Here is a 20139-nt window from a genome sequence, read left to right as displayed (position 1 = left end):
TATAGATATAAAATATCTATCTCTTTTAAGTGGCGCATTAGAAAATGTCTTGAGTGTTATAAAAGAAACAGGTAATATTATGGTAGGCCTACTCTTTAGTCTGATGATACAACTGAAATCTCAACATCCAAACTTTAGAGAAATTCTTTAAATCAGCTTATTTCAGTAGCAGTCACATAAATTGCATAGATTACTATGTTGACGATCATGTAAGACAAATGACCAAGTTTAAAATGGATCGTAAAATAAAAGTATTGTGGCGACTCCTACCCCCGGGGAGTCTGGGTAATAGGGTAATCATAATGTGTGGGGAAAAGGGGTTTTATTTGTCAAGGAACAGATTTAATTATTCTCTTGTGCGACCACCGTTGTCTTTTTCGCTGACGTAGATTCCGTCCAGAAACTTCCTGATGTCCTTCTTCTTGACGGTGGTGGCCTGCTGGATCAAGGCAGCTCTAGTTGTTTCTGCCTTCAATCCTGACGTTCCAATACTGTTCCTTTCTCAGAAACATAAATACCATCCAAGAACTTTCTGAACGGAAAGGAGTTGGCCACGGTCCGCAACATCTGCAGTCACGTCCAGAACATGGTCAAGGGTGTCACAATGGGCTTCAGGTACAAGATGCGCTCTGTGTACGCCCATTTCCCCATCAACGTGGACATCCAGGAGGGAGGCGCGTTGGTCGAGATCAGGAACTTCCTGGGAGAGAAGTACATCCGCCGTGTTCGCATGAGAGCTGGTGTGGGATGTGCTCTGTCGACGGCCCAGAAGGACGAGTTGGTGCTGGAGGGCAATGATGTGGAGCTTGTGTCCAACTCAGCGGCTCTGATTCAACAGGCCACCACAGTCAAAAATAAGGATATCAGAAAGTTTGGATGTTGAGATTTCAGTTGTATCATCAGACTAAAGAGTAGGCCTACCATAATATTACCTGTTTCTTTTATAACACTCAAGACATTTTCTAATGCGCCACTTAAAAGAGATAGATATTTTATATCTATATACCCCCTTGGCTTATCAAGGGGGTGCATATAAGGAACACACAAGTGAACCGTAGTAACCTACTCACCGAATACTGATGAAAATCTTCCCCTCTGTCGTCTTGCCTCGTTCTGGGTTACTGCGTTGGTCGCCTGCAACAATGTTCAACATATTTTATCGGTCCAATAAGTGTGTTTGCTACTGCAAACACATCTAGGCTACCGTTCTTTTTAAGCATACTTATACTTTCAGCTACAAAGTAGCTGCCCCGGGGTCCTTTGACGATGACCGTCCGGCCCTTCAGCTTAATCTCGACATTGTCGGGAATGTCGACAGTCTGGTTACTGAGAATGGTCTTCATTCTCGCCGGTGGTGGAGGAAAGTGTGTGGCGACTCCTACCCCCTCTGGGTAATCGTCTGGGTAATAGGGTAATCATAATGTTTGGGGAAAAGGGGTTTTATTGTCTTTAGATAACTTGTTTATGTTATTAGGTTAAGTGGGGTTAACGGGTTTGGGGTCTTTATTGTTTGTGTGTTTATTGTGTGTAGTGTTGTCGGCAACCGTTACCCGGAGTCGTATGACCGTCGGTCAGGTGTGCCGTGTTCTCTGTTATGTGTGTGTTTGAATAAAGGCAGCTCTCGGGGTCGTGCGGTGTACTGAGGCACGAGAGTTGCGCCGCCATTTAAACCTGGGCTCCCGTCTCGTCCTTCCCGCGCTGCTCGCCACAGTATGCATCTTGTCTTCACAAGGTTCAGTTGATACGGGATCAGTCCATCGCTCAGAGCCAGAAGCGGGTTCGATGTTCGGTTTTCATTTAGCCCGCAATCGGATTGATCAACAGAATTGAACTTCATCACGGGTGTCTGTGTACGTATGTTGACAGTATAGGACACCGTATCAACCAAACTTCACGGCTGCTATCTGTTTTAGGGACCGTCTACAAAGTACACCCCACAGACTGATGGCATACACATTACCATGGAATTGTCACAGGAAAGAAATCACCACAAATCAATACTTTAAAACAATACTTTGTTTACAGAATAAGTAATAATGCTGTGAACAAACCAATGTCTCAAACAAAATGTGCAGGGGCAATTGCAAAGGAATGTACGTGAATATTTTTGAGATATTGTCAGGTTACAATGGCACTAAGAGACTAAACACAAGTTAAAAGTAATAAAAGGGATCTATTGGCATGTAAGGTAATATCCTATTCTGCGCCGTCACAGCTGAATATAATCACTGTTAAAAGAACATATGCGCAATAAATGTATCGAGGATTTACGTTTCCCAATCCCTGATCTAATTCGGATTTGCCACTTTTGATTAAAATGGCTTCAGACGGTCACTCTGGATTGAAAACTAAAACCCGGCAGGCGCGGTGCAAGATGCCATGAATGTATACAATGTAGCCTAATGGATTTTTTATTGACTTCTCCCCTGACCCAGTTCTACCGTGACTCACATATGTCTGCTGTAAATGATGGGGATTTGAAGAGAGGGACTAGAAGAGAGTATTAACCCTCACTGAGAGAAAAATGCTGACTTCTGCCAGGTGTGTGTGTGTGTGTGTGTGTGTGTGTGTGTGTGGCTGTGTGGGTGTCTATTAATGTTTGTTGCATATGCGTGTGGTGTGTGTATGTTCTTGTGTGTGTTATGTTAATTGAATTCCCTTTCTTTCTATGGGGTGCCATCAGCTAAAACTTTTAGCTGATACATTTAGCTCACTTTCCTCACATTTAGCGCATTTTCCTCACATTTGAGAGGAAAATTCAGGTAAAACAAAACGTTACATGCAATTGTCAACAATATGCTGAAATGTACAAAATCCATGTTAGAAATTATATATAAATTTTGTATCTAAATATAAATGTTATATCTAAATCTAAATGTTAAATATAAATATAAATGTTAAATTTATCTCTAAATGTTAAATCTAAATCTAAATGCCATCTATAAATCTAAATGCTATCTATAAATCTAAATATTAAATCTAAATGTTAACTCTAAATGTGTCGCCAAGTGTAAAGCTAAATATTTAGAAAATATTCAAATCCCCAAGGAAACCACGCCCAATGCAATGGCTTCAAATCGCGCGGCAAAGATCGCACTCGAGGTCGTGCTGTTGTAGTGCTGATATTAGTGATTTTACTGATATATTGCAATGGCAGACTGCAGTGGCTTCAAATCGCGCGGCAAAGATCGCACTCGAGGTCGTGCTGTTGTAGTGCTGATATTAGTGATTTTACTGATATATTGGGCAGGCGGAGTCAGACGAGACGTTTAGAAGTTCAGCCTCTGCGTGCTGCAGCCAGGACTCGTAAAAACCGCCCAATCTGGCAGCGCCGCCTGCACGTCCTCCATGTTCTGACCTCAGCTAATCACTGAGACCAACTGAAACGAAGCCGATACGGAACGTAAACTGTGATTCTGAAAAAAGTATAAAGGTAATCGAAATTAGGTTTTCCGATTATTTAGGATACAAGTGTGTTATTTGTTAAATAGTTTGAACGAAGGTTAACGTTACGATGTCAGAGAAGTCGACGGCGTCCGCCCATTGACTCAGCCGACATTGTAAAAAAAAAAAAAAATTGAAATACGCAGAGAGGTAGCCATCATGCGGTCAAAGAGCTGGACGTTTTCATAGTTGAATAGTTTCTGTAGCTGAAAGTATAAGTATGCTTAAAAAGAACGGTAGCCTAGATGTGTTTGCAGTAGCAAACACACTTATTGGACCGATAAAATATGTTGAACATTGTTGCAGGCGACCAACGCAGTAACCCAGAACGAGGCAAGACGACAGAGGGGAAGATTTTCATCAGTATTCGGTGAGTAGGTTACTACGGTTCACTTGTGTGTTCCTTATATGCACCCCCTTGATAAGCCAAGGGGGTATATAGATATAAAATATCTATCTCTTTTAAGTGGCGCATTAGAAAATGTCTTGAGTGTTATAAAAGAAACAGGTAATATTATGGTAGGCCTACTCTTTAGTCTGATGATACAACTGAAATCTCAACATCCAAACTTTAGAGAAATTCTTTAAATCAGCTTATTTCAGTAGCAGTCACATAAATTGCATAGATTACTATGTTGACGATCATATAAGACAAATGACCAAGTTTAAAATGGATCGTAAAATAAAAGTATTGTGGAGACTCCTACCCCCGGGGAGTCTGGGTAATAGGGTAATCATAATGTTTGGGGAAAAGGGGTTTTATTTGTCAAGGAACAGATTTAATTATTCTCTTGTGCGACCACCGTTGTCTTTTCGCTGACGTAGATTCCGTCCAGAAACTTCCTGATGTCCTCCTTCTTGACGGTGGTGGCCTGCTGGATCAAGGCAGCTCTAGTTGTTTCTGCCTTCAATCCTGACGTTCCAATACTGTTCCTTTCTCAGAAACATAAATACCATCCAAGAACTTTCTGATATCCTTATGTTTGACTGTGGTGGCCTGTTGAATCAGAGCCGCTGAGTTGGACACAAGCTCCACATCATTGCCCTCCAGCACCAACTCGTCCTTCTGGGCCGTCGACAGAGCACATCCCACACCAGCTCTCATGCGAACACGGCGGATGTACTTCTCTCCCAGGAAGTTCCTGATCTCGACCAACACGCCTCCCTCCTGGATGACCACGTTGATGGGGAAATGGGCGTACACAGAGCGCATCTTGTACCTGAAGCCCATTGTGACACCCTTGACCATGTTCTGGACGTGACTGCAGATGTTGCGGACCGTGGCCAACTCCTTTCCGTTTCCCCACCATTTATCCGCACGAAGCTTCTTGTTCTTCTTTCCTAGGAGGCTGAGCTCCAGGTTGATGTGGTTGAACTCCCTGCGGAGTGTGCCCCGGGGTCCTTTGACGATGACCGTCCGGCCCTTCAGCTTAATCTCGACATTGTCGGGAATGTCGACAGTCTGGTTACTGAGAATGGTCTTCATTCTCGCCGGTGGTGGAGGAAAGTGTGTGGCGACTCCTACCCCCTCTGGGTAATCGTCTGGGTAATAGGGTAATCATAATGTTTGGGGAAAAGGGGTTTTATTGTCTTTAGATAACTTGTTTATGTTATTAGGTTAAGTGGGGTTAACGGGTTTGGGGTCTTTATTGTTTGTGTGTTTATTGTGTGTAGTGTTGTCGGCAACCGTTACCCGGAGTCGTATGACCGTCGGTCAGGTGTGCCGTGTTCTCTGTTATGTGTGTGTTTGAATAAAGGCAGCTCTCGGGGTCGTGCGGTGTACTGAGGCACGAGAGTTGCGCCGCCATTTAAACCTGGGCTCCCGTCTCGTCCTTCCCGCGCTGCTCGCCACAGTATGCATCTTGTCTTCACAAGGTTCAGTTGATACGGGATCAGTCCATCGCTCAGAGCCAGAAGCGGGTTCGATGTTCGGTTTTCATTTAGCCCGCAATCGGATTGATCAACAGAATTGAACTTCATCACGGGTGTCTGTGTACGTATGTTGACAGTATAGGACACCGTATCAACCAAACTTCACGGCTGCTATCTGTTTTAGGGACCGTCTACAAAGTACACCCCACAGACTGATGGCATACACATTAGGTGACCTTGGGTGTTTTGAAAGGCGCCTCTAAATTAAATGTATTATTATTATTATTATTACCATGGAATTGTCACAGGAAAGAAATCACCACAAATCAACATGTTCCGATTCCCGTAGTAGTTGCCAATGGTGCGCTTATACTTTCTACATTTTGCTGATATGTTGAATAATAGTAAAACAATGCAATTAATAGCTTGAAATATTCACCAAAAATCATTACAAAGACATTTTGTCATTCTGATTGCTGTAGTAGTCGCAAATTGTGGGCTTTTACTGCAGGTCATTATTTGCTGATATTTAGCATTATAGCGAATAAGGATGCAATTAAGTTTGTAATATTCACCAAAAATCTATCCAATTCGAGGAGAAAGATGGTCATAGCTAAGGCAAGACCTTCTATTGGATACTGTCATAGCAGTACCTTTGTTAATCTTTGAATGAGACTATTGTATCTGTGTGTAATATTGGAACTCATTGAGAAGACGCTTGGTCAGGGTTTATACAGAAATTCTAAAGTTGAATTTAATACCTTTTTATGGAAGCTCATAGCATTCACAGGAGTAAAAATAGCTCTATTTAATAATGACGAGATAATTATCTCATAATTACGAAATACTATCTCATTATTACGAGAGTATGTCATTATTATCTCTTCGAATTGCTGTTTAAGCCTTGATACAGCTCTAATTGCAGGTTTGTGGTGTAGGAGGAAGGTAACCGTTCTTCACTGTCGGGGTTCGGCCCGCGGCACAGCCGCGGGACGGACCGCTTTGGCGCCCCCTTTCGGCCGCCGCTCCTCGGGCCGGTCCCGGGCCCCGCGGGCAACTCGGACCGAGAATTCGTCCGGTCCAACCGGTCGAACCGACGGTTCGGGGTCGAAATTGGAACGCACCGTAGGCTTTGAGCAGAGGCCGAAATCGGAACGATCGGAACGCAACGGAACGCACAGGGTCAGGTCGGGACACGGGTGGAAACGCCCATGTCGAGGGACCGGTGCCTTTATAAACAAGCGTTCGTCTGATTCAACCCGTGTCCGTTATTGCAATAGCATTTATACCACATACACACTAGGGTCTATAGCATATAACCGAGCCGTCCTCTCACATTTTAATGCATTTTTCAACATTTAAGAGCACTCGTTGTGAATGCTAACCGCCGCGCCACCAGTTTCAATGGGAATCGCCACTCTCCGTAATTTCAACATTAAGTTTAACATATTTATAATTCGAAATTCGTCCCAGCATTTATAGCACATACACACTAGGATCTATAGCATATAACCGAGTCGTCCTCTCACATTTTAATGCATTTTTCACGATTTAAGAGCACTCGTTGTGAATGCTAACCGCCGCGCCACCAGTTTCAATGGGAATCGCCACTCTCCGTAATTTCAACATTAAGTTTAACATATTTATAATTCGAAATTCGTCCCAGCATTTATACCACATACACACTAGGGTCTATAGCATATAACCGAGCCGTCCTCTCACATTTTAATGCATTTTTCAGGATTTAACAGCACTCGTTGTGAATGCTAACCGCCGCGCAATACGTTTCAATGGGAAGCGTGTACTCCGTACTTTCAACAACAAGTTTTACACTATTTATAATTCGAAATTCGCCCCAGCCTTTAAACCACACACACTCTATGGTCTATAGCATATAACCGAGTCGTCTGATCGCATTTTAATGGTGTTTGGTAGAACACTAGTGACGGTTGAAAACTTTCAAAGTAGTGGACATTTTTCGGCTGGAGGAGCTTATGATAACTTGCGCTCCCCGCCGGCAGCCAATCACGTCTCAGGACGCAAATGAAACAGTCCAATCAAACCATGCGTGGTTTTGGCCCAGTAAATGAAACAGACCAATCAGACAGGAGTGGTTTTTCTGCCAGGGCGGGGGAGCAAGTGAAACAAGTGAAACACAAGTGTAGAGCACAACGACGTTCGGTTTTCATTTAGCCCGCAATCGGATTGATCAACAGAATTTAACTTCATCACGGGTGTCTGTACGTATGTTGAGGACAGTATAGGACACCGTATCGACCAAACTTCACGGCTGCTATCTGTTTTAGGGACCGTCTACAAAGTACACCCCACAGACTGATGGCATACACGTTACCATGGAATTGTCTCAGGAAAGAAATCACCACAAATCAACAAATATACATGTTCCGATTCCCGTAGTAGTTGCCAATGGTGCGCTTATACTTTCTACATTTTGCTGATATGTTGACTAATAGTAAAACTGAATGCAATTAATAGCTTGAAATATTCACCAAAAATCATTACAAAGACATTTTGTCATTCTGATTGCTGTAGTATTCGCAAATTGTGGGCTTTTACTGCAGGTCATTATTTGCTGATATTTAGCATTATAGCGAATAAGGATGCAATTAAGTTTGTAATATTCACCAAAAATCTATCCAATTCGAGGAGAAAGATGGTCATAGCTAAGGCAAGACCTTCTATTGGATACTGTCATAGCAGTACCTTTGTTAATCTTTGAATGAGACTATTGTATCTGTGTGTAATATTGGAACTCATTGAGAAGACGCTTGGTCAGTGTTTATACAGAAATTCTAAAGTTGAATTTAATACCTTTTTTACGGAAGCTCATAGCATTCACAGGAGTAAAAATAGCTCTGTCTCTTAATGACGAGTTAATTATCTCCATAATTACGAAATACTATCATTATTACGAGATAGTATGTCATTATTATCTCTTCGAATTGGATTTGCTGTTTAAGTCTTGATACAGCTCTAATTGCAGGTTTGTGGTGTAGGTTTCCAACGTTTTTAATGAACCTATCCCTAGTATTCTTCAGAATTCCATTTTAAAGAGGCCAGAAACACGCACAAAAAAAATCATTTCTATCATTATCTGTTCCAAAGATGAATTTATTTTTATATTTGCATTTTAATTCCCATCACTAATTGTTTTGATTTATTTTATTTGAATATTTTTAACTATTTGTTTTGCCATCATGCAAGATATAAGCAAAATGTTACCTGCAGCAAGTAGCCGCCCACCGTTGGCAAGTAGCCTACTACAGCAACAGAATGAGAACAATTGTAGACGCTCCCTAAAACAGAACGTAGATAAAATCAGCCGGAACGTAGATACAAGTGCTGCTTTCGCACAGGTGTCGATAGCAAAAACTAAATGTCAGATATTTTAGTCAATACAGTGTCCTACACTGTACTCAACAAACTACACCCGTAACGAATTGCAATTGTGTTGATCAATCCGATTGCAAAACCGAATATCCGGCGAATATCAAACCTGCTGCTAACCAGCTCAGAGCCATAATAGGTCGCATGCTGACACCTAGCGGTAGCTTTTTGAATATCACTCTTAAAATGTAAAAACATTTCAATCAAAAAGCTAATGTTAGGGGTCAGCATGGGACCTCTCTTCTGGCCAATACTGCTCAGTAATCAAATTGATCCAATTATGTATTTTATGTTTTTATACATTTGATTTTTATCATGTGTAGAATTAGATCACAGTATTAGTCAATCTATAACTATGTGTTCTTGTTTGGCGAGTGTTCTGACTTGTATTCAGGGCTAGACTCACTGTATCCCTAAACAGGTTGTGATCTATGGAGTTTGAATCGTTCCTTCTTAACCCTAGACCAGCGCCACCTCTTCCACCAACACCAGGTTGGAGCTGTGGGCTGCGCTGCCTGTTGAGAGGAACAGTCCTCCAGGGGACGGCAGCCGCGGCACCAGGAAGCAGCAAGCAGGAGGGGGAGGGGGGGTTGATCCCCAGACGGCCCCACACATTAGCGTTAAACCAACACTGTTCTCTTCTGGGTCTATAGCAGCCAGAGGGAGGGGGGAGGAATGCAGAGGGGGGGGGGGCTGGCGAGGGGGTCATGTGACGCAGCCATAGGCTTGTCTTTTGTCTGCCTCTACCAATCCCACAGCCCAGAGTCCCGTCATGTCCTACCCAGAGTGCCTCGCGCGGTGGCTTTCCAGAATAGTCTCAACAACCATACCCATAACGTCCACTCTCCTCACACCACGTAGTGGAGCGGTGCGTGGGTCGGCTACGGCCGAGTAATGCAGCGTTAGTCTGTCTGGGTCTTTTGTTGCTCCACACCAACACAGACCCTTCGGTGTCTGAGCGGACGTATATCACTAACCCAGGATCAGGCAGTATTTGTGTTACTTCGGTATCACATATACTAAAATTGGAACGATACAGAGAAGATTAGCATGGCCCCTGCGCAAGGATGACACGCAAATTCGTGAAGCGTTCTATCTTTTAAGTTTTATTTCATATCGTAACTTATTATTTAATATTTAGTTTTGGGCGAAACAGCGACCCCTAGTGGCGGAGTGTGCCGCTACAGCGGTGAAACGCCGCCCCCTGGTGGCGGAGTAGACCGCTAAAGCGCTCCTCCGCTGTCCTGGACCACCGTTTACCAGGAGGATTTACGCCAGGAGGAGTTTAACTGCTCTTTCGGAATTACTCAAATGGCCCATTTTATCATTAACTTTATCCAGTCTGTAAAAACCAAAGATAAAACAATAAAATGTGTGATAATCATAACAGTAATAACAATGATAATGTAGGCTAGAAGTTGCCACAATGCAATGAATAAATGAAAAAATACTTAAAGAATAGATATCGAAGGCAAATGTTACAGTGCGACACGTCCGGTGTGGTGCCAGTTACCCATTTCAACGTCAGTGAGCATCCGGACCAGCTCCTCGTCCGTCACCTCTGTGGGGGGCGGCGGAACCGAAGGGCGCTGGTCCTTCAGGGTGTCCTCCTTGAACAGCCCGAAGCCAACAAGCGCCTCGCCCCCCCCCCGCCCGGGCAGAGTGGCACGAGGCCGGGCCTCCTCCTGCTCCCGGCGGAAATAGAGATGCTCAGCAAAAGCGGGTTGGGCGCAGGAATACCGGGCGAGGCTGTCCTTGTTGGCCATCAGCGGGTTGTCCGAGGCACTCGTCTCCCAATCCCGCTGGTGACAGGCGACCACATGGCAGGCGTAGCCCACGTCGTTCTCCAGGGGCCATCTGAGGGTCTGACCCTGGTACTTGCCCAGCTGGATGCTGTGGCAGCCCAGCACCAGCATGGGGGAGAAGGAGGACCCTCGGAGACGACGCGGGCTCGGGCCTCCTTCTCCACCTCTCCCGGCTTCTTGGCCCTGGCGGTAGCCTGGATCCCGCGTGGCCCCATGGCGGCGGTGAAGGCTGACGCCGCATCGGAGGCCCGCAGGAACGACTGCTGCGACGGCGTAATCCTTATCTTGGCGAAAGATATCTCTATCTACAATGACAACAAATGACACGACAGCATTAAACGAGCACTGCATTAAACAAGCATTACAGGTTACTCCATTAAAGTGACTTTTAAGATATACAGTACCAGTCAAAAGTTTGGACACCTTCTCATTCAATGGTTTTTTTTTTAATTGTTTTTTTTTAACATTTCAGATTAATGTTGAAGTCATCCAAACTAAGAAACACATGGAATTATGTGGGAAACAAGAAAATGCTCAACAGACCAGAATGTTTTATATTTTACATTCTTCAAAGTAGCCACCTTATGCTTTGATGACAGATTTGCACACTCTTGGCATCCTTTCGATCAGTTTCATGAGGTAGTCCCCTGGAATGGTTTACCCCCCTTTACCCAAGCCCCCACCAGGGCAAGAAAAACTCCCTTGAAATGAGCAAGGAAGAAATCAATAATAATCTTAAGACCCATCTCTACTCTTTTGCCTTTAATTCAGTATAACCTTTTTACCTCATTTTTATCTCATCTTTTAGTCTTTTGATCCTGATTGCATTTATTCATTGCATTTATTGTTTTATCTTTGGTTTTTACAGACTGGATAAAGTTAATGATAAAATGGGCCATTTGAGTAATTCCGAAAGAGCAGTTAAACTCCTCCTGGCGTAAATCCTCCTGGTAAACGGTGGTCCAGGACAGCGGAGGAGCGCTTTAGCGGTCTACTCCGCCACCAGGGGGCGGCGTTTCACCGCTGTAGCGGCACACTCCGCCACTAGGGGTCGCTGTTTCGCCCAAAACTAAATATTAAATAATAAGTTACGATATGAAATAAAACTTAAAAGATAGAACGCTTCACGAATTTGCGTGTCATCCTTGCGCAGGGGCCATGCTAATCTTCTCTGTATCGTTCCAATTTTAGTATATGTGATACCGAAGTAACACAAATACTGCCTGATCCTGGGTTAGTGATATACGTCCGCTCAGACACCGAAGGGTCTGTGTTGGTGTGGAGCAACAAAAGACCCAGACAGACTAACGCTGCATTACTCGGCCGTAGCCGACCCACGCACCGCTCCACTACGTGGTGTGAGGAGAGTGGACGTTATGGGTATGGTTGTTGAGACTATTCTGGAAAGCCACCGCGCGAGGCACTCTGGGTAGGACATGACGGGACTCTGGGCTGTGGGATTGGTAGAGGCAGACAAAAGACAAGCCTATGGCTGCGTCACATGACCCCCTCGCCAGCCCCCCCCCCTCTGCATTCCTCCCCCCTCCCTCTGGCTGCTATAGACCCAGAAGAGAACAGTGTTGGTTTAACGCTAATGTGTGGGGCCGTCTGGGGATCAACCCCCCCTCCCCCTCCTGCTTGCTGCTTCCTGGTGCCGCGGCTGCCGTCCCCTGGAGGACTGTTCCTCTCAACAGGCAGCGCAGCCCACAGCTCCAACCTGGTGTTGGTGGAAGAGGTGGCGCTGGTCTAGGGTTAAGAAGGAACGATTCAAACTCCATAGATCACAACCTGTTTAGGGATACAGTGAGTCTAGCCCTGAATACAAGTCAGAACACTGTCGCCAAACAAGAACACATAGTTATAGATTGACTAATACTGTGATCTAATTCTACACATGATAAAAATCAAATATATAAAAACATAAAATACATAATTGGATCAATTTGATTACTGAGCAGTATTGGCCAGAAGAGAGGTCCCATGCTGACCCCTAACATTAGCTTTTTGATTGAAATGTTTTTACATTTTAAGAGTGATATTCAAAAAGCTACCGCTAGGTGTCAGCATGCGACCTATTATGGCTCTGAGCTGGTTAGCAGCAGGTTTGATATTCGCCGGATATTCGGTTTTGCAATCGGATTGATCAACACAATTGCAATTCGTTACGGGTGTAGTTTGTTGAGTACAGTGTAGGACACTGTATTGACCAAAAATCTGACATTTAGTTTTTGCTATCGACACCTGTGCGAAAGCAGCACTTGTATCTACGTTCCGGCTGATTTTATCTACGTTCTGTTTTAGGGAGCGTCTACAATTGTTCTCATTCTGTTGCTGTAGTAGGCTACTTGCCAACTGTGGGCGGCTACTTGCTGCAAGTAACATTTTGCTTATATCTTGCATGATGGCAAAACAAATAGTTAAAAATATTCAAATAAAATAAATCAAAAACAATTAGTGATGGGAATTAAAATGCAAATATAAAAATAAATTCATCTTTGGAACAGATAATGATAGAAATGATTTTTTTTGTGCGTGTTTCTGGCCTCTTTAAAATGGAATTCTGAAGAATACTAGGGATAGGTTCATTAAAAACGTTGGAAACCTACACCACAAACCTGCAATTAGAGCTGTATCAAGACTTAAACAGCAAATCCAATTCGAAGAGATAATAATGACATACTATCTCGTAATAATGATAGTATTTCGTAATTATGGAGATAATTATCTCGTCATTAAGAGACAGAGCTATTTTTACTCCTGTGAATGCTATGAGCTTCCGTAAAAAAGGTATTAAATTCAACTTTAGAATTTCTGTATAAACACTGACCAAGCGTCTTCTCAATGAGTTCCAATATTACACACAGATACAATAGTCTCATTCAAAGATTAACAAAGGTACTGCTATGACAGTATCCAATAGAAGGTCTTGCCTTAGCTATGACCATCTTTCTCCTCGAATTGGATAGATTTTTGGTGAATATTACAAACTTAATTGCATCCTTATTCGCTATAATGCTAAATATCAGCAAATAATGACCTGCAGTAAAAGCCCACAATTTGCGAATACTACAGCAATCAGAATGACAAAATGTCTTTGTAATGATTTTTGGTGAATATTTCAAGCTATTAATTGCATTCAGTTTTACTATTAGTCAACATATCAGCAAAATGTAGAAAGTATAAGCGCACCATTGGCAACTACTACGGGAATCGGAACATGTATATTTGTTGATTTGTGGTGATTTCTTTCCTGAGACAATTCCATGGTAACGTGTATGCCATCAGTCTGTGGGGTGTACTTTGTAGACGGTCCCTAAAACAGATAGCAGCCGTGAAGTTTGGTCGATACGGTGTCCTATACTGTCCTCAACATACGTACAGACACCCGTGATGAAGTTAAATTCTGTTGATCAATCCGATTGCGGGCTAAATGAAAACCGAACATCGAACCCGCTTCCGGCTCTGAGCGATGGACTGATCCCGTATCAACTGAACCTCGTGAAGACAAGATGCATAGGCCTACTTTTATTTTACGATCCATTTTAAACTTGGTCATTTGTCTTATATGATCGTCAACATAGTAATCTATGCCATTTAATGTGACTGCTACTGAAATAAGCGGATTTGAAGAATGTCTCTAAAGTTTGGATGTTGAGATTTCAGTTGTATCATCGGACAAAACCCATACAACTGAAATCCCATCATCCAGAAAAATTATATAGAGTAGGCCTACCATAATATTAACTGTTTCTTTTATAACACTCAAGACATTTTCTAATGCGCCACTTAAAAGAGATATATATTTTACATCTATATAACCCCTTGGCTTATCAAGGGGGTGCATAAGGGGCGTTTCTAGGTTTCTGAAACATCCGAGGCTTAGCCCAAGAGGGAATAGGACAGTGCGCGTGCGGCAAATTTTGTTGTATACTTCATTGCGCTTGCATTTTTTTTCATAATGCTTTACCTAAATAAACAAAATAGGCAGGTAATTATAGCTTTGAATAGCTACCCGACTGCTGCTTATCCCCAGACATCTAAAGTTCCATTCAAGTTATTGCAGAGTAAAATGACTACAAGTGAGACAGACCTTACATTACCTATATCAGGTGTGTCAAACTCATTTTCACAAAGGGCCAATCTATGATGAAATGATAATCATACTAAGGGCTGACATTGAGTTTGCTGACATGCCTTCTTTTTAATCCAAAAAGTAAAAACAACATATCTATGGATTATTGTATGCAACCTGCGTACAGGGTCATATAGGCTAGGTTTCATTTCAACATTTTGGGAGACAAATTATAGGTGGGGGGTATGGGGGTGCTCCCCCAGAAATGTTTGAGCGTCAAACACTTAATTTCCTGCATTCTGGTGGATTTTTATTAATCTATCTGTGCCTTTTCTGCATCATTTTATGGTGGAAATATTTTTTTTTCTGTGAAGGAAAAGACAACATTCAGGTTCCTAAAGAAACAACTATTATGGAATATAATGCAGTAAGGCTCTCAGGCATCCTGGATTTTTCAAAATCTTCTGCAAATTGAAAACATATCACATGTTTTGGGTATTTCTTTTTTAGGAATCATGACTCAGCACCAGTGTTAACTATTTATGACACTTAACATTGGTAATGAAATGACAGTCGGCATTGGAATCGAAAAGGGCAGCAGCTAGCTAGTTAGCTAAATTGTAACTTAAGGCAAAATTTGGAAACAAATCATGTTAGCATTCATCCTTAGACACTTGACACAATCAGTCATCAATATTGGCATGCTATTTAGTAGGGATGTGTCGGTCGCGACTGATTCGTTACAACGAACGAATCCCGAACGTGAACGACAAGAACTGGTTCCCCAAAACAAGAAGAACTGGTTCTTTGATTATTTTTTTTTAACATAAACCAAACATATGGTCACGAAAATAAAATATACAAACGAACAGAGCTCCGTCTCCCCGCGACTTATATTGATTGAGTCTACAACGTGCTCAAAGATTCAGCCAATGAGAGGTAGCAATGGTGTTGGAATGGCACCTGGGTAAACCAATGACAAGGCGGTACCGTCGAATATGCGCGCTTTCTCTGTCTGACGTATCTTGGGTCATACCATTCGACAATAGACTTGACCTCCATCTGTTTATTGGATAAACGCATTTCCCAATCCCAGGAGTCTTTGCTCCATTCTACGTCAATTTAAGAACAAACAAAGAAATTAAACTGCAGTTCGTATTTTTTATTTATGACCATGCAAGTTCTGTAATGCCTGAACAATGAAGAATTAAATGTAAAGTAAAATAAATTTAAAAATGTAAAACCATGAATGAAATATAGAGAGTAAGCAAGTGGTATAAATATTGGTGGGACGTTCGATATACTAAATAGCAGCCATCTCCAAACGGCGGACTGCGGTCTTAACCATGACCAATCAAAATTTTTTTTTTTTTTTATTATTTTTTTTTTTTAAGATGTAATCTGACGTCACGAACGAATCAAAACGACCGAATCAAATAAACGAATCGTTGTAGTGAACTGAACTGAAAGAACTAGTTCCCGGAAAAGAATCATTTTGCCCATCCCTACTATTTAGCCTCATAGATTGGCCTATTTACAGACCACAAAAAACGGATATATTTTCTTCAATGCAAGTTCATAAATTCATGACTTAAAATCTTGAGCAGTAGAACAGAAATTCCTAGCAGTAAGCTATGCAAGAGTCCTAACAAATGGGGGCATGTGCGACGTGTGGATATAGCACAGGCTCTGCATGCAGCAAAAAAAAAAAATATTATGTAGATTTTTTTTCTTATTTTAACAAAAAAGATTCGGGGCTAATCAAATTAGATCCGGGGCTTTAGCCCCGAATAAAACAGCCTAGTGACGCCACTGAGTGCATACAAGGAACACACAAGTGAACCGTAGTAGCCTACTCACCGAATAGGCTACTGATGAAAATCTTCCCCTCTGTCGTCTTGCCTCGTTCTGGGTTACTGCGTTGGTCGCCTGCAACAATGTTCAACATATTGTATTGGTCCAACTTATAAGTGTGTTTGCTACTGCAAACACATCTAGGCTACCGTTCTTTTTAAGCATACTTCTTATGCTTTCAGCTACAGAAACTATTCAACTATGAAAACGTCCAGCTATTTGACCGCATGATGGCTACCTCTCGGCGTTTTTCAACTCTTTAAACTTTTTAAACTATTACGCTTTTTCGGCATTTTTTTTTTTTTTTTTACAATGTCGGCTGAGTCAATGGGCGGACGCCGTCGCCTTCTCTGACATCGTAACGTTAACCTTCGTTCAAACTATTTAACAAATAACACACTTGTATCTTAAATTATCGGAAGACCTAATTTCGATTACCTTTATACTTTTTTCAGAATCAGTTTACGTTCCGTATCGGCTTCGTTTCAGTTGGTCTCAGTGATTAGCTGAGGTCAGAACATGGAGGACGTGCAGGCGGCGCTGCCAGATTGGGCGGTTTTTACGAGTCCGGGCTGCAGCACGCAGAGGCTCAACTTCTAAACGTCTCGTCTGACTCCGCCTGCCCAATATATCAGTAAAATCACTAATATCAGCACTACAACAGCACGACCTCGAGTGTGATATTGCTTATATATATGTAGCGCCCCTATGCCATGGCTATGGACATGATCTTCTAATTAACCCAAACGTTAACTGGGACGCTCCCAAGTTCACATGCCCCGTCCACACGAAGCCGATTTCATGGCGAAACCGCAAAGGTCTTGTACGGTTCGGCCTTCCGTCCACACGAAGCCGGCGAATCCGCTGACCGAAACCGCAAACTTCTGAAATCTCAAATCTACCCGGTTTCGTTTTGGATTCGTGTGGACGCCTGAAACCGCCTGAAACCGTAAACCATGACGTCATCGCCCCACCCCTCGACCCTCTAGCCAATGACTGTTAAGCCCGCGGAGTCTCAGAACTCACAACAACAAGGATTTCTGTAGCAGAAGCAGCGCCCCTTATGGGCCTGGAATGTGTACTACAGCGTTTCTACAGATCTACCCGGTTTCGCTTGGCTTCGTCTTTACGGAGATACTGCGAAACCGGATAGATCGAAACCGTAACGGTTTCGCCTGTTTCGGCTTCGTGTGGACGGGGCCTAAACTGACCACACCCTATATGTGGTAATCTACCCGATTTTATGTTTAGTTGTATTGTAGTGTCTCGTAGAGTATTGTAGAACTAAACCCCTAATAAACAGGAATCACTGGCCTGGTAATTACAATAAAAACACACATAATTTACTATGAAAGATAGGTTTCATTGTATTAACACGTTAAACATCAACATGAATCATTCTGTGCATCGACCCACAAGTAAACCAATTCACACAAGGAATCAAATGCATTTTGGAAAGATAATGTACAATATATGTGCAATATAAAGTCCTATGCCGGCACAAACTATTTATCCCCACGTTGCAGGCCTGTGTCGTCGCTTGGGTACGTGGAGGCCAAAAACAGAACGGCCGCTTCACTCACAGGAGCAAACAAACAACAAATGTACCTTTCACCTCACTTGGAGGAGTGCGTGTGTGTGTGTGTGGAAGCGAGCGGACAGTCGCGGTCCTCGTGTCGACTGGTCCACGCTGGCGTTTTATCCAAAACGACCGGCAAGATCCTCATGCTGGCGTCTTATCCAAACGACCGGCAAGATCCTTATTTGGGCACATATCCCACTTAACCGCACTCAGGCTTCGCCGCGTCCACGTCTGGATGCAGGTTCAGCATCTCCTGTAAACCTCAGAATAGAATAGAATCTTTATTTGTCATTGGGTTAAATACAGTGTATTTACACAACGAAATTAAGGTGCAGACCTTGTTCAGTGCTTTTTAAAAATAAAATAAAAAGAATGAATAGAATACAGTACGAAATATTAATAAATATATAACAATAACAATAACCCCAATAACCCCTCCCCCTGCCTTCCACTTAAAGCACATTTAAGTGTCCTACACCCTCCCCTCCCTCCCAGACAACAACCCCTTCTGCCCACATATATCTATATAGCAGCAGGTCCAGGAAGGTAAGCATAATGAGGAATGTCCAAAGGTAGTGGTGATCGTTCATGTGGTTGTCTATGTATTGCACAGGGGTTATTTTTTGTTTAGCGTACGTATGGCCCAGGGGAAGAAGCTGTTGGTTAGTCTGGTGGTGTGTGATTTCATTGAACTGTATCGCCTGCCAGAGGGAAGCAGATCGAACAGGTGGTGAGCAGGGTGCGCAGCGTCTTTTAGAATGGATCTGGTCCTGTTTCGGCAGCGGGAGCTGGCAAGCTCTTCCAGGGAGGGCAGTGGGCAGCCTGTGATCTTCGTGATGAGAAGAACATCAATATACATACATACACGATCACTGAGGCCTAAAAAAAAAAAAAAGTTTGGTTCCTGTTGGTTGTCAGTTGAGGTCATGGGTAGGTAGGGAATTTATTTTATTTTTTTATTTTATTTTTTCCAGCGGCAGCGAATGATAGGTATGTTGTTTTCATTTCAAAACGAGAAAATTCACTCGAAACGTGATTATAGTTTGCATAAAAAAAAAATATATGGCTCATAAAATAATTTGGGTCGCACATAAATTGACAGGGTCGGTCGGAAACCGGAACCAAACAAAAACATTTTTTAGGCCTGATCTGGTGGTTATCTATCCGACAACCTAAACAGTATACCTCTAGTCTATATCCTAGACAGAGTATTATCGCATGTATAGATCTAAGCCGGTATAAATGGTTCACGAGCTCGCACTAGCCGTCCGTACTCTTCCTGGTTCACACCTCCTTCCCACCCAGCTGCCGAGCTGCCGACCTTTTAACCCTCCGGTTCAAAGGTCACATTAAGAAAACAACCAAAACGTACATACTCAAATGAAAATAAAATACAGGCCATAGGAAAATAAACATTCGGCATAATGCACTCAAAACCATTAAACATTTATTAACACCTTTTAACTTAAAGAAAATTAAAGGAAAATATAGCACAGTTCTACAAGCACCATTAATTAGTTAACATTTGTTTGTTTATTTAATGATTTATTTGGCTCCGCCAACACAAATAGATCCGCAACTGGACTGGGACTGAACTGTTGCCAAGCAACACAAACACACACTAGCTAGCTAGAACATAAACAGCGGAGCCAGCACTCATAATAATAATAATACATTTATACACCCAAGGTCACCTTACAGAGCATATAGTCATCATTCAAAATTATGTAAAACAGACTAGGAATAAAAGGAAAACAGAGGTTAAACATGAAGAATAATAATAATTAATAACACTCAAAGACGCCTAAAGTGAAGGGGGGACCTCACTAACCACCACCAATATGTAGCACCCACTTGGGTGATTCACGACAGCCAATCGGTGCCAGAACGCTCACTACACACCAGCTTGAGGTGGAGAGTTAGGGATGAGGTGGAGAGTGAGGGAAAAGAACATTTAAACACTATCGACCATATATAAAAAACACTATCAATCACATTTAAACAATATCGACCACATGTAAACACTATCGACCACATTTAAACACTATCGACCATATTTAAACACTATGGACCATATTTAAACACTATGGACCACATGTAAA

General features: G+C 42.6%; 2 protein-coding genes, 2 long non-coding RNA genes and 2 other non-coding genes across 6 annotated transcripts; 3 read left to right on the top strand and 3 right to left on the bottom strand.

Annotated features, from left to right (window-relative positions):
* The first annotated feature begins 528 nt into the window (after positions 1-528).
* Positions 529-898, top strand: LOC132446212 (large ribosomal subunit protein uL6-like). Its single transcript, XM_060036376.1, has one exon. It carries the CDS (start codon positions 587-589, stop codon positions 881-883), a length of 297 nt encoding a protein of 98 aa, XP_059892359.1. The 5' UTR covers positions 529-586; the 3' UTR covers positions 884-898.
* A 3315-nt stretch (positions 899-4213) lies between these two features.
* LOC132446211 (large ribosomal subunit protein uL6-like) lies at positions 4214-4972 on the bottom strand. Its single transcript, XM_060036375.1, has one exon. The coding sequence runs from the start codon at positions 4928-4930 to the stop codon at positions 4352-4354; it is 579 nt and encodes a 192-aa protein (XP_059892358.1). The 5' UTR covers positions 4931-4972; the 3' UTR covers positions 4214-4351.
* A 4748-nt stretch (positions 4973-9720) lies between these two features.
* On the top strand, positions 9721-9826 carry LOC132447116 (U6 spliceosomal RNA). Its single transcript, XR_009523047.1, has one exon. It is a non-coding gene; the product is annotated as a U6 spliceosomal RNA (small nuclear RNA).
* A 1811-nt stretch (positions 9827-11637) lies between these two features.
* Positions 11638-11743, bottom strand: LOC132447115 (U6 spliceosomal RNA). The gene has a single exon (XR_009523046.1). It is a non-coding gene; the product is annotated as a U6 spliceosomal RNA (small nuclear RNA).
* A 6359-nt stretch (positions 11744-18102) lies between these two features.
* LOC132446427 (uncharacterized) lies at positions 18103-19288 on the bottom strand. Its single transcript, XR_009522837.1, has 2 exons — positions 19171-19288; positions 18103-18316 (listed from the first exon to the last, which is right to left on the bottom strand). It is a non-coding gene; the product is annotated as an uncharacterized LOC132446427 (long non-coding RNA).
* On the top strand, positions 18186-19689 carry LOC132446428 (uncharacterized). The gene is made up of 2 exons (XR_009522838.1): positions 18186-18324; positions 19180-19689. It is a non-coding gene; the product is annotated as an uncharacterized LOC132446428 (long non-coding RNA).
* Positions 19690-20139: the final 450 nt, after the last annotated feature.

This window comes from Gadus macrocephalus, chromosome 18 (genome assembly GCF_031168955.1).
Source record: "Gadus macrocephalus chromosome 18, ASM3116895v1".
NCBI lineage: Eukaryota > Metazoa > Chordata > Actinopteri > Gadiformes > Gadidae > Gadus > Gadus macrocephalus.
The sequence above is the reverse complement of the archived record's forward strand: the minus strand, read 5'-3'. Positions and strand labels throughout refer to the sequence as shown.